General features: G+C 43.7%; 1 protein-coding gene across 1 annotated transcript; it reads left to right on the top strand.

Annotated features, from left to right (window-relative positions):
• Window positions 1-1,458: 1,458 nt before the first annotated feature.
• Window positions 1,459-12,511, top strand: sh3bp5lb (SH3-binding domain protein 5-like, b). Its single transcript, XM_079259192.1, has 6 exons — window positions 1,459-1,794; window positions 1,967-2,029; window positions 4,359-4,487; window positions 6,134-6,295; window positions 7,430-7,603; window positions 9,934-12,511. Exons 1-6 carry the CDS (start codon window positions 1,570-1,572, stop codon window positions 10,531-10,533), a joined length of 1,353 nt encoding a protein of 450 aa, XP_079115318.1. The 5' UTR covers window positions 1,459-1,569; the 3' UTR covers window positions 10,534-12,511.
• Window positions 12,512-12,831: the final 320 nt, after the last annotated feature.

Here is a 12,831-nt window from a genome sequence, read left to right as displayed (position 1 = left end):
CTGGTTCTGGTTCTGATGGAGGTTTTCCTTCCTGGTGCTGGTTCTGATGAAGGTTTTCCATCCTGGTTCTGGTTCTGATGGAGGTTTTCCTTCCTGGTTCTGGTCCTGATGGAGGTTTTCCATCCTGGTTCTGGTTCTGATGGAGGTTTTCCTTCCAGGTTCTGGTCCTGATGGAGGTTTTCCTTCCTGGTTCTGATGGAGGTTTTCCTTCCTGGTGCTGGTTCTGATGGAGGTTTTCCTTCCTGGTTCTGGTCCTGATGGAGGTTTTCCATCCTGGTTCTGGTTCTGATGGAGGTTTTCCTTCCAGGTTCTGGTCCTGATGGAGGTTTTCCTTCCTGGTTCTGATGGAGGTTTTCCTTCCAGGTTCTGGTTCTGATGAAGGTTTTCCTTCCTGGTTCTGGTCCTGATGGAGGTTTTCCTTCCAGGTTCTGGTTCTGATGGAGGTTTTCCATCCTGGTTCTGGTTCTGATGTAGGTTTTCCTTCCTGGTGCTGGTTCTGATGTAGGTTTTCCTTCCAGGTTCTGGTCCTGATGGAGGTTTTCCATCCTGGTTCTGGTTCTGATGTAGGTTTTCCTTCCAGGTTCTGGTCCTGATGGAGGTTTTCCTTCCTGGTTCTGGTTCTGATGGAGGTTTTCCTTCCTGGTGCTGGTTCTGATGGAGGTTTTCCTTCCAGGTTCTGGTCCTGATGGAGGTTTTCCATCCTGGTTCTGGTTCTGATGGAGGTTTTCCTTCCTGGTTCTGGTCCTGATGGAGGTTTTCCTTCCTGGTTCTGGTTCTGATGGAGGTTTTCCTTCCTGGTGCTGGTTCTGATGGAGGTTTTCCTTCCTGGTTCTGGTCCTGATGGAGGTTTTCCTTCCTGGTTCTGGTTCTGATGGAGGTTTTCCTTCCTGGTGCTGGTTCTGATGGAGGTTTTCCTTCCTGGTTCTGGTCCTGATGGAGGTTTTCCATCCTGGTTCTGGTCCTGATGGAGGTTTTCCTTCCTGGTTCTGGTCCTGATGGAGGTTTTCCTTCCTGGTTCTGGTTCTGATGGAGGTTTTCCTTCCTGGTGCTGGTTCTGATGGAGGTTTTCCTTCCTGGTTCTGGTCCTGATGGAGGTTTCCTGTCTCCCGGAGCTCTTTAACTCGGTCATGATTGAACTTGTTTACATGAACACAAGAATAAAATGAATTTGTTGTCGGATTTTCACTGTGAAATGTCACGGAATAAATAAAGATTAATTCATCATTATGTAACTGCAGCCCCCCTCCCCCCACTCCCCCTTTATTTATTTATTTATTTTTTATTTATTTAATTGGACTTTAAGAAAAGGTTTTGAGGTAGAAAAGAAGTAAAAGTTGGGACTGGATGAAACCCCCCCACGCAGAGGGACGTGGACCAGTCCCTGGACGCCACCAGATCTGAACCGGAGCCAAGTGGTCCAGGTTCTGATGAGAGGAGCCGATCTGGGCGGGGTGCCGGTATCAGGTTCGGTCCGGTCTGCAGTAAGAACCATGTTGGGAAGAAGGTTGCGGGTTGAAAGACGAGGCGGTGTTTTCCAGCTCTGCGGTGACAGTTAGGGACAGGCCGCACATGGAGCCGCGGAGCTCGCGTGAAATCCAGACCCGCGTGGGATGCGCTCAGCCGGCCTGCCGCCGGGAGGAGACGCCGGGAGGCGGAGAGGGGAGCAGCGGGATGCTGAAGGCGGGCAGTGGGGGAGAGGACCCCGCGGGGGAGATGACGGAGCCCCGGAGGGATGATGGAGGGACTGAGGAAGAGGAAGGCAGATACGAAGAGGAATTAGACCCGAGAATTCAGGCATGTTGGAAAACAAGTCGGTTTGAGATGTTCCGTTATTTACAGACCAGCTGCAGTCCGCTCCCTCACAGCCTGGTACCGGTTCTGGTCCCGGTGTTGGTCCCGGTCCCGGTGCCAGCCTACAACACCAGGAGATACGTGTTAAAGCCTTGCATGTGTGGTGTGTTTGCAGGAGGAACTGGAGCAGCTGAACCAGGCCAGTGAGGAGATCAACAAGCTGGAGCTGCAGCTGGACGTGAGAAACTTCCCCATGGTGGTCCAGGATGTCCCAGACCACCCTGCACCATCTTACACTACTTTTATAAAACCCAGTAAATTATCACATTGCTGCTCTGAAGGGCAGTTATTAACGTTACATATGAAATATTTATTTATTTATATGTAACATTAAAAAAAAAAGCCTGATTTCTGTTAAAACCAAACGATTGAAAGTTGAACTCAATAATTTCAATAATCCTCTCACTGTGATCATCCCTGTGTTTGTTTCTCATTTATTTCCATCCTTTGTAGTCCATTACAATCTACAGTTGTGCTCATATTTATTCATATTTATTCCTACCCTTTCATTAAATGAGGAAAAAAACAGCTGCCTGTAAAATCAGCTGAAATTGACTAAAGTAATAATAAATAAAAATTTTATGAAAATCATGACATTATTTTCTAATTCTGGTTCAATAGAAATATTTATTTAAAAAAGCAAACAAATAAGATAATTTATTACATATTCCATCAGTCATAAAGTAACATTTAGTAGAAGAATGCTTTAATGTTTCCGCTCCAGTCAGGTGTTTTCTGTTCCTCTCAGTCAGACTTCTGCACCTGTTGACAGGTATTTTATCCCACTGTTCAACAGAAAAGTCTCTCATTTGTCCAGGACACATTTGTTTGTTTGTTTTTTTTTCTTTCTTCAACTCAATTAAATGAAAAAACAGTGTCTTATATTACTAAATGATATTTTTGGAAATTTTTAGTTATTGTTCCTTTTTTAAGTCTCCAGTTATTTGAGTGATTGTTGTAAATTCAGCTTTTCTTTAATGAAAGGGGATGAAGACATATGGACACAACTGTAGTTGAAACAAATCCATTCTGTGATCCACATTAATCCCATTTATTATAAGTTGTATCAGTTTTATTTCCTAAACATAACAGCTAAGGAAACCAACAGACTGGATATAATCTTTTAGATTCAATCCTCCATCCTGAGCTGCACTAGGAGGCAGTGAAGAGGAAAAACCTCCATCAGAACCAGGAATGATGGCCATCTGCCTGGACTGGTTGGGCTCAACAAGCAGCGTAGTCCAGGAATACCAGCTGAGAACATCGGAAAAAAACACCAAATAATGGTGACAGCATGTTTATACATGGAGAGAGTGAGCAGAAAGGAGCCCAGTGCATCATGGGGCTTCCAGCAGAACAAAAGGGATGACGAAGCATCACCAAGCACGACGTAACCATCTGATTTATCAGAAAAGCAAAGTCTGAAGTCTGATCTGAAAGGTGGAGCGGGTTCTGACGTGTGTGTGTGACAAATAAACCTGCATGGTGACAATGAAGTGTATTCTATTCTGGATTAACGGAGTCGATAGAGAGAAGACAAAACTGGAGAAATACTGATGATTTCTGACCCTCGATGCAGCATTCTGGATCAGATGGAAACTTTTCAGAACATTTCTGGGACAACAATAATCAGGAATTACAGTCAGGGAATAACAAATCCCTGCACTAGTTTTCCTGCGTCTCTGTGAGACGAGAAGTTTTGGCATAATGACCTGGGTGGAAGCAGAAGGTGTATGAACCTGTTTTCTATGTGAAGTTATTATGTTGAACTCAGTGACCTGTTGCTGTCACATTATGTCTTCTATGAATGAAAATGGAAACTTATGCTTTTGATGTTGGTTGTCCTCTGTAATGCCCCCCCCCCACCAGACATCCGTAACACTGTTTACATCTGTTCAGATCCATCCTGTTGAAGAAAGCATGCTGTCTGTAATCACCCTGTCTCATAGTTCTATGTTGGTTTTATTGTTTCTTTTTGTTTTAATGCCCGTTTTTATTTACAGTGTCCTTTAGTGACTTGAAAGGCGCTTTTTTTTTTTTTAAAATAAATGCCTTTTTTCTGTTTCAGATTAACTTTTCTGATTAGCTTTAGCACGCTTAGCTTTGGATTTAACCATAACTTGATATTATATCACATTAGTTACATGACGGCATGATGAAGTTGATTTTTTACCATTTTCCTTTCAACATATGTTCCGTCTTCTTCACCACAGATTCAATCTGATTGAAGAGTTCAGACAGCAGTTCATCTTCATCATATGACAGTTTAATTCCACATCAGAGCACATCTGTGGGATTTTGTCTTTATTTTCCACAGTAGAGCTAAGTTAAAGCGCCGACATCAGCACCAACACAAGGAGCAGTTTACGGCTCAGATGTCCAGAGATTTCTCATCCTGCCGCCAGATGGCAGCAACACGCTAAAACTGAGCCGAGAGAAGCCTGTTGAACCTTCTGACTCCTGAATCACACCTCAGATCCTCAGTGTCCTGTCGGTTCTCCCTGCAGGATGCCAGGTCCAGCTACCGGAAGATTCTCACGGATTCTGCCAGGAAGCTGAATGCTCAGGGCTCCCAGCTCGGCGCCTGTATCGAGAAGGCCAGACCTTACTACGAAGCTCGCAGACTGGCCAAAGAGGTGAGAGTTGAAGCTGCTCATGTATGAACAGGAACACAGACGGTAGATTGTCAGGTCTACCAAGCAGAACCCACTCACACACAGCTTCAAGCTGGGGTAGGTGATGTCAGGAAGATGGCAAGACGTGAAAGTGGCGCCCTGTCTTGACTCCTCCCCTGTATTTGGCTCCTCCCCTGTCTTGGCTCCTCCCCCTCTGGTCATGCGTGATCCGAGGCTTTTTACTTCCCTCCACCAAGGAGGTTATGTTTTTACCGATGTTTATCTCTTTGTGTTCAAGATAACTCAGAAAGTTCTGGACGGATTTTAATGAAACTTTCAGGACTTGTTGGAAATGTAAAAAGAAACGGTAAAAAGGAAGAACTGATTAAGTTTTGGTGCTGATCCAGATCACCGTTTGGATCCAGGAACATTTTAAAAGCCTTAGCGGAGGTTTACGCTCTCTAAGTGTTTTCCTAGTTCGCAGTTTTTTCCACCAACGATTTTCTCTTTCTCGGCTGTTTAGCAGGAGGAGGCAAATAAACCGAGCCAGTTCGGGAAATCCTTCCTGCATTTTCTCAGCCATGTTTGCCTTTTGAGTTTCTTCTTCACTACTTTGTATTTTCATCCTAACACGCTGTTTATATGCAGGGTGTGGCTATCAGGTATGCTCTGCTGGAGGGGGAGGAGGGGAGCCGGGAGAAGAAGCTACGAAATATAAGAAATGAACAACTCCATTTGGGTCGGAACGTTTGGATTGGTCAGAGTTTTTACAGATTTACAGTAAACTGAGGGGTCTAACTATATTTCTTATTGTTCATGATTACAGAATGTATAGACTACTATCAGGACGAGGAACCACTTCATCCAGAGGCACATGTCTCTGAGCAGGATTACCTACTGTAGCTTTAATGAGCATGTTAGAAATAGTAAAAGGAGAAGAAAGGATTTCAGTCCTAAAAGTTGATCTTAAGTAGTGTCTTTCTTCAAGATATACTGGACGACCCAGCAGGTTCAGACCAAAATCTGACCTTGGTAAAAACCAAAGATCTAGTTCTTAGACCCTCCAGGCTACAGTTGGCCTGTTCACATCCCTCCAAACAGGAAGAATGAAGATGGCTGGTTTGGAAGGGTTGCAGAAGAAAGGTAGAAAATGATGAAATAGTAAAAAAAAAAGGAATTTATATCATGTCCTTAAAGGAGACATGTTTCTTTATGCATGCATGTCTGTAAAATCTGTAGGTTAACACATTTAATTCTGTTCCTTCATTTACTTAGAAGTAGGATGGATTTATGATCAGTTCAGTGTTTTTATTCATTCTTAAAAGAGAAAGTAAAGAAGCTCAAATCCATGTTAAAACTTGATCCACGTGTAATCATGTTCAGTCAAGTTAGAATTCAGGTTCAGTTTTATTCACATAGTAAATCATCAACGTCTCTTCACTAAGGGACACATCGACCTTCATTTCAGAGAGTTTAATCACCCACCTGAGCTTCAGCTTCTGCCCAACCCAACGTGGATTCCTCGTCTCTGAGCCAAATTTGCAGTAGACAGATGAATGAAGCAGGTTTATATCTGATTAAACCTCTCAGATAGAAGAGTCTGGTGTAGTCTGGACCATTTTCACACCGACTACAGTGAGGTGTTTCAGTGCTGTTTGCTCGCTCAGGCCCAGCAGGAAACCCAGAAGGCAGCTCTGAGGTATGAGAGGGCCGCGTCCATGCACACCGCAGCCAGAGAGATGGTGTATGTGGCGGAGCAGGGCCTGCTGGCCGACAAGAACACCATGGACCCCACCTGGCAGGAGATGCTGAACCATGCCACAGCCAAGGTAACACGCCACCTTCCCAACACCTCCAAAACGGAATTTTCCACAGATTTTATTCAAGTTTTGTATCATTGAATCTGGTTGGCTGGACAGGTGAGACCAAGTAAAACAAGTTTTTCCATTAGAAATAATAATAGATAAATGGAGAGACTGGTTAAAGATGGGCACGCACACCTGAAGTGTCACTGTGACGCTTGAAGAAGAGGCTGGAGCAGTAGAAGTTGAAATGAATTCACTGTATTTTCCAGAAATGTTTCATCTCCAGTAACTCAGAATAAAATGGAAACTACAGGCTCATTTATACTGAAGCCTGTTCCAGGTTCATTTAGGGTGTCAAACATGCGGCCTGGGGGTCAAAACTGCTCCTGTAGAGGGTCCAGTCTGGTCCACAGGGTGAATTTGGCCTGTAAGAGATGAATAAAAGTAACTGTAGTTCCTCATCTGTTCACATTCTTTATGTTTAAATGTGGGCTGGGGATGTTCATTTGTTGTGGTAGTCATAAGGGTTCCCAGGAGGGACGGTGATGGATCGGGATGGATGTCCGCTTGTGTTCCTGAAGGTCACAGGCTGGGCGATATGACCTCAAATCAATTGAAAATTTAAATTCAGTTACAATTAACTAGCAATTACTTAAGTATTGTGTTATTTTTAGCCCATAACTTAGTCTTTGTTGTGAATATTTACATTATAGAAGAACGGACATAAATATATAAATATATTTAAGAGAAATAAATAAGTAATTGACATGAGCGAAATTTAATTGATTATTGGTTCCAGATGTTGGTTTTGATTAATTCTAACTGCCCAGCACTGTGGACTGGGATTGTTTTACAGAATTTCTTTTGCAGAAAAGAAAAAAAATGTTTTTCTTTTTTAAAACAAAGTTTTAGTTTTAAAAAGCTGCTGGATAACTTTTGTACAGGATAAACAGATCATGGCCGTTGTTACTGATCAGATGTCAGATTTTCTCATACTGCTTCAAACTTTTCCTTTTCTTCATTAATAAATAATGTTAAAATGGAAAATAATCCTTGACAGCCCTGCTGTGGCCTGAAATGATGAGTCTGGTGGAGGTCAGGTCAGTCTGGATGGTGTGATGATGCTCCATTGTCAGTCGTGTTTCTTGTCCTGATCAGGTGAATGAGGCGGAGGAGGAGCGCCTCCGCAGCGAGAGCGAGCACCAGCGAGTCACTCAGCTGTGCCAGGACGCAGAAGCTCGAGTCCAGACCCTCCAGAAGGCCCTCAGGAAGGTCATCCTCAAGTCCAAACCGTACTTTGAACTCAAGGCTCAGTTCAATCACATCTTGGAGGTGTGTTTCTACTGGAACCTGGAGACAGGTGAAGCTTTTCTGACTTAGAGAGACTGTGGTTTCTGTTTTCCTTTCATAGCTGTCTGGTAGCCAGAGGATCACTGGTCTGATCCCAGACTTCCCAGTTTCCATGTCCAAGTTTCCTGACAGATACGAACAACCATTACTTTAAAGTGTCTTATTTTAAAAGCATGTGCTACATGAACAAAATCCGTCAGTAGTGATTGAGTAGAACAGAGGCGAGCAACTCCAGTCCTGCAAGTGTTCAGCATTTCCCTGCTACAACACACCTGATATAAATTAATGGGTAATTAAGTCTGATGTGCCTTGAAGTGGTCTTTTTTAAATATGAGTAGGTGAAAAATAAACAGAGAATATAAAATAAATTTAAATCAAGATATAATTGAAATAATACAAACAAGAAAATAAACAAATAATTTAAATTTAAAGGATAAGAATAAATAATTTAAATTTAAAGGATAAGAATAAAAAAAAAATTCAACTTAAGTGTGTTTTATCCTCAATTGGAGGCTTCAATTTATTCCTGTTGGTGGAACTGTCTCACTTCCTGTTTGCAGAACTGTCTAACTTCCTGTTGGTGGAACTGTCTAACTTCCTGTTTGCAGAACTGTCTCAATTCCTGTTTGCAGAACCGTCTAAGTTCCTGTTTGCAGAACCGTCTAACTTCCTGTTGGTGGAACTGTCTAACTTCCTGTTTGTAGAACCATCTAACTTCCTGTTCGTGGAACTGTTTAACTTCCTGTTTGCACAACTGTCTCACTTCCTGTTTGCAGAACCGGCTAACTTCCTGTTTGCAGAACTGTCTCAATTCCTGTTTGCAGAACCGTCTAAGTTCCTGTTTACAGAACCGTCTAACTTCCTGTTTGCAGAACTGTCTAACTTCCTGTTGGTGGAACTGTCTAACTTCCTATTTGCAGAACCGTCTTACTTCCTGTTTGCAGAACCGGCTAACTTCCTGTTTGCACAACTGTCTCACTTCCTGTTTGCAGAACCGGCTAACTTCCTGTTGGCAGAACCGTCTAACTTCCTGTTTGCAGAACTGTCTAACTTCCTGTTGGTGGAACTGTCTAACTTCCTATTTGCAGAACCGTCTTACTTCCTGTTGGTGGAACTGTCTAACTTCCTGTTTGCACAACTGTCTCACTTCCTGTTTGCAGAACCGGCTAACTTCCTGTTGGCAGAACCGTCTAACTTCCTGTTTGCAGAACTGTCTAACTTCCTGTTGGTGGAACTGTCTAACTTCCTGTTGGTGGAACTGTCTAACTTCCTATTTGCAGAACCGTCTTACTTCCTGTTGGTGGAACTGTCTAACTTCCTGTTTGCACAACTGTCTCACTTCCTGTTTGCAGAACCGGCTAACTTCCTGTTTGCAGAACCGTCTAACTTCCTGTTTGCAGAACCGTCTAGCTTCCTGTTGGTGGAACTGTCTAACTTCCTATTCGCAGAACCGTCTTACTTCCTGTTGGTGGAACTGTCTAACTTCCTGTTTGCACAACTGTCTCACTTCCTGTTTGCAGAACCGGCTAACTTCCTGTTTGCAGAACTGTCTCAATTCCTGTTTACAGAACCGTCTAAGTTCCTGTTTGCAGAACCGTCTAACTTCCTGTTTGCAGAACTGTCTAACTTCCTGTTGGCAGAACTGTCTAACTTCCTATTTGCAGAACCGTCTTACTTCCTGTTGGTGGAACTGTCTAACTTCCTGTTTGGACAACTGTCTCACTTCCTGTTTGCAGAACCGGCTAACTTCCTGTTTGCAGAACTGTCTCAATTCCTGTTTGCAGAACCGTCTAAGTTCCTGTTTGCAGAACCGTCTAACTTCCTGTTTGCAGAACTGTCTAACTTCCTGTTGGCAGAACTGTCTAACTTCCTATTTGCAGAACCGTCTTACTTCCTGTTGGTGGAACTGTCTAACTTCCTGTTTGTAGAACCGTCTAACATCTTGTTTGTGGAACTTCCTGTTTGTGGAACTGTCTAACTTCCTGTTTTTAGAACCATCTAACTTCCTGCTGGTGGAACTGTCTAACTTTCTGTTTACACAACTTTATCACTTCCTGTTTGCAGAACCGTCTAACTTCCTGTTTGTGGAACTGTCTGTCTTCCTGTTTGCGGAACCGTCTTACTTCCTGTTTGCAGAACTGTCTCACTTCCTGTTTGTGGAAGTGTCTCACTTTTTATTTGCAAAACTGTCTAACCTCCTGTTTGCAGAACCGTCTAACTTCCTGTTTTTAGAACCGTCTAACTTCCTGTTTGTGGAACCGTCTAACTTCCTTTTGGTAAAATGGTCTAACTTCCTGTTAAACTTTTTTTAGGAACATAAAACCAAGGTGGTGCAGCTGGAGGAACAAGTTTCCAAGGTGAAGACACGCTACTCTGTGGCCCTGAGGAACCTGGAGCAGATCAGCGAGCAGATCCACGCTCAGAGAGGGCGAACCTCGGCCACCAGGGGGCGTCCTGCGGTCTGCGGGGGACGGAGCTCCCCCATTGGTGCTGAGGCTGAGGTCAGAGGCGCTGTCGGGCTTCAGCTCAGCAGTTGTGTGGGAGTTGGTGGGATGGAGAGCGACTGGGCGGACAGGGAGAAGACCCGGCTTTGGGTGGAGAGGCACCGAGAGAGCGGGTGGGGCCAGAGGGAGCGGCTAGAGGCGGAGCACACCGGTTCTGACTGCATGTCCGTCATCAGCCTGCAGACCATTGCCTCGGACCTGGAGAAGTGTGACTCGGTGGAACACCTGGGGGAACTGAGTGAAGCTGGAAGCCTGCTGGGAGAGGACTGGGATGGAAGTAGGAGGCCTGGAGAAAGGCTGATTAGCAGGGAGGGGGCGGTGGAGGCACCTCAGGAGGTGCATGGGGAAGGTTGTAAAGAGAAGCAGGAGAACTTTGTGAAACAGCATCATAGAAGTGTTAGTCTGTGATCTTTGGCAGGAGGAGATGAGGATGATGATGATGATGATGCTGGATACTAATGAAGCTTTCTGACCTCCACCAGTACCATCTGTTCCGAAATGTCCAGAAAATCCCTTGAGGTGTTAGATTCAGAATTCTGGTTCATGTTTCAGTGTCTTCTCAGTACCTTCTGCTGTTAGACTAACTCTGTTGCAACAGGACCTGGAGGACAGGACTGCTAGCAAGCAGGAGCTCACCAGGTGACCCGAACCACCTGAATCTCCTGACATCATCACTCATTTCTCAGTAAAACCCCAAGAGAAGTCAGTGTGAGTTAAACCTGTGAACCCCCAGTTTTACGTGGCGTCACATGACAGCTGCTGGCTTAAGCCACATTTCTCCTTTCAAACCCAGTTTTACAACCCAAACCTCAAAATGTAAATAAAACAGAAATCTCATCAACCCATATGTTATTCCCAAGGAACATAAACAAGACATTATTTGTTAAAAATGCAACATTTTATCGTTTCATGCTAAAATATTAGCTCATTGGCCCATTATTAGCAAACGTGGTGTCTACTGGTGAATGTTCTAGACTGCAGGAGACCAGTTCAGCATGCGGACACTTCTCCTTTTCCAGTCTACCTGAGTCCTACAGAAAGCCTTCTGGACCACCACTGAATGTGTCCTCATTGTGTCCTGTGTTGACACGGCAACACCAGGTATTATGTCTCACATCAGAGTAAAATAACAACTGAACTTCCATTTCCTGACAGATTCCATGTGGAACAAGTGCATCACTGCAACGTTACCATGGTTACTCCATGACTAGATAATCAGATGCATTCCTCCCTCCCTTCTTTAAATCTTTTTGGCTGAACAGATGGGACCTCCAGCAGAGTGCTGATCTAACAGACAGACTGGCCGTCTCTATGATGTGAAAATGAGTGGAATTTAACTCACAACTCACGTTAATGAGCTGAAACCCTCACCGGGGAACTTTAACAGATACATGATTATCAACACCCACATGATCCTGATCAGCAGTCTGTTAGCAGAGATCTGGTAGTCAGGGCAGTGGGGGGGGGGTGACCCTGATCTATCCCTTTAGCTCTGAAGCTGCTCGAGATGTCCCATGATGCACTGGGCTCCTCTCTGCTCGCTTTCCTCTCCATGTAGAAATATGTACACACAATGTTGTGGTTATTCTTGTGATTGTCTTCTTTGACAGCAGCTATCTCTGGTTGTGGTAAAGTGACATTTCCAGCCTTGTGCTGCGCATGTAACAACTTTTTAGATATATGTTGCAGCCATCAGATTCAAAATAATCTCATAATTTCCATAAAAAGTACACATTTCTCCGATTCAACACCTGATATGTTGTTTATGTTCGATTTGGAATGAATTATGGGTTGATGAGATTTGGAAATCGATGTGTTCTGGTTTTGTTTACGTTTGAAGTGGCCTCCTAATGCTTGATGTTGTCACGAAAACCAGAATGCTTTGTCTAGATGAAGAAACCAGTTTGTCAGGACTGGTTTATTCCAGGACCAGAACCTAGCAGACTGTCTACAGACCATCAGTGGAAGTGCTTATATTTCTTGATGTGTCTTTTTCTGTAGAGAGATCCGTATTTGTATTTAAACGTGGCCAGAAAACTGCATGGGAAGCTGCTGTGGTTGTGGGAGAATGTTTTTCTGTGGTGGAGGAGTTACTGACCTGTTGTTCTGTAGCTACTACAACATGAACTTTACTGACAACGTTTCCATGAAGCCTCTACTTTGTCTTGTTGAACCAGCAGAAACTTATTGTTGAGTTTATTATCTGATATAATCAGAACTAATAAAGAGCAGTTCTGGGGTGTGTTCGCTGAACCAGTCAGACATGTTGGAGCTCTCTGCTTTGTCCACGAACCATTTCAGACACTTCCATCTTAGCTACATTAAGCTTTTCTAATATTTGGAGTAATTTGTTGCTAATGCAACTGGACCAGTTCGCTGGCCTCCATCGTCTATCTCGACTTTTTACTCTCATGCAGCCATTTTAAAAAAAAATTCCACCTCAGTTTTCCTTGAAAATAGTTCCTAAACATGACCTGTACAGAAATGTCAGAAGGAAAGAGATGACAAAAAATCAACATGTTGAATCTTTCAGTTATTTGAACAAATAAAATAATCATAACAAATGAATCAGGGCAGTTTTCTGCACATATTTTACATGTATTAGAGAATCAGATTGCAGGTGAGGACAGCTGGCGTTGAGCTGCAGTTTATGAGGAAAAGGAGTCATCTAAGTGTCCAGCAGCTACCAACCTCACACCCCCTCCA

The sequence above is a fragment of the Telmatherina bonti genome (genome assembly GCF_933228915.1).
Source record: "Telmatherina bonti genome assembly, chromosome: 19".
NCBI lineage: Eukaryota > Metazoa > Chordata > Actinopteri > Atheriniformes > Telmatherinidae > Telmatherina > Telmatherina bonti.
Note: the sequence above shows the minus strand (reverse complement) of the source record. Positions and strands in the feature narration are given on the sequence as shown.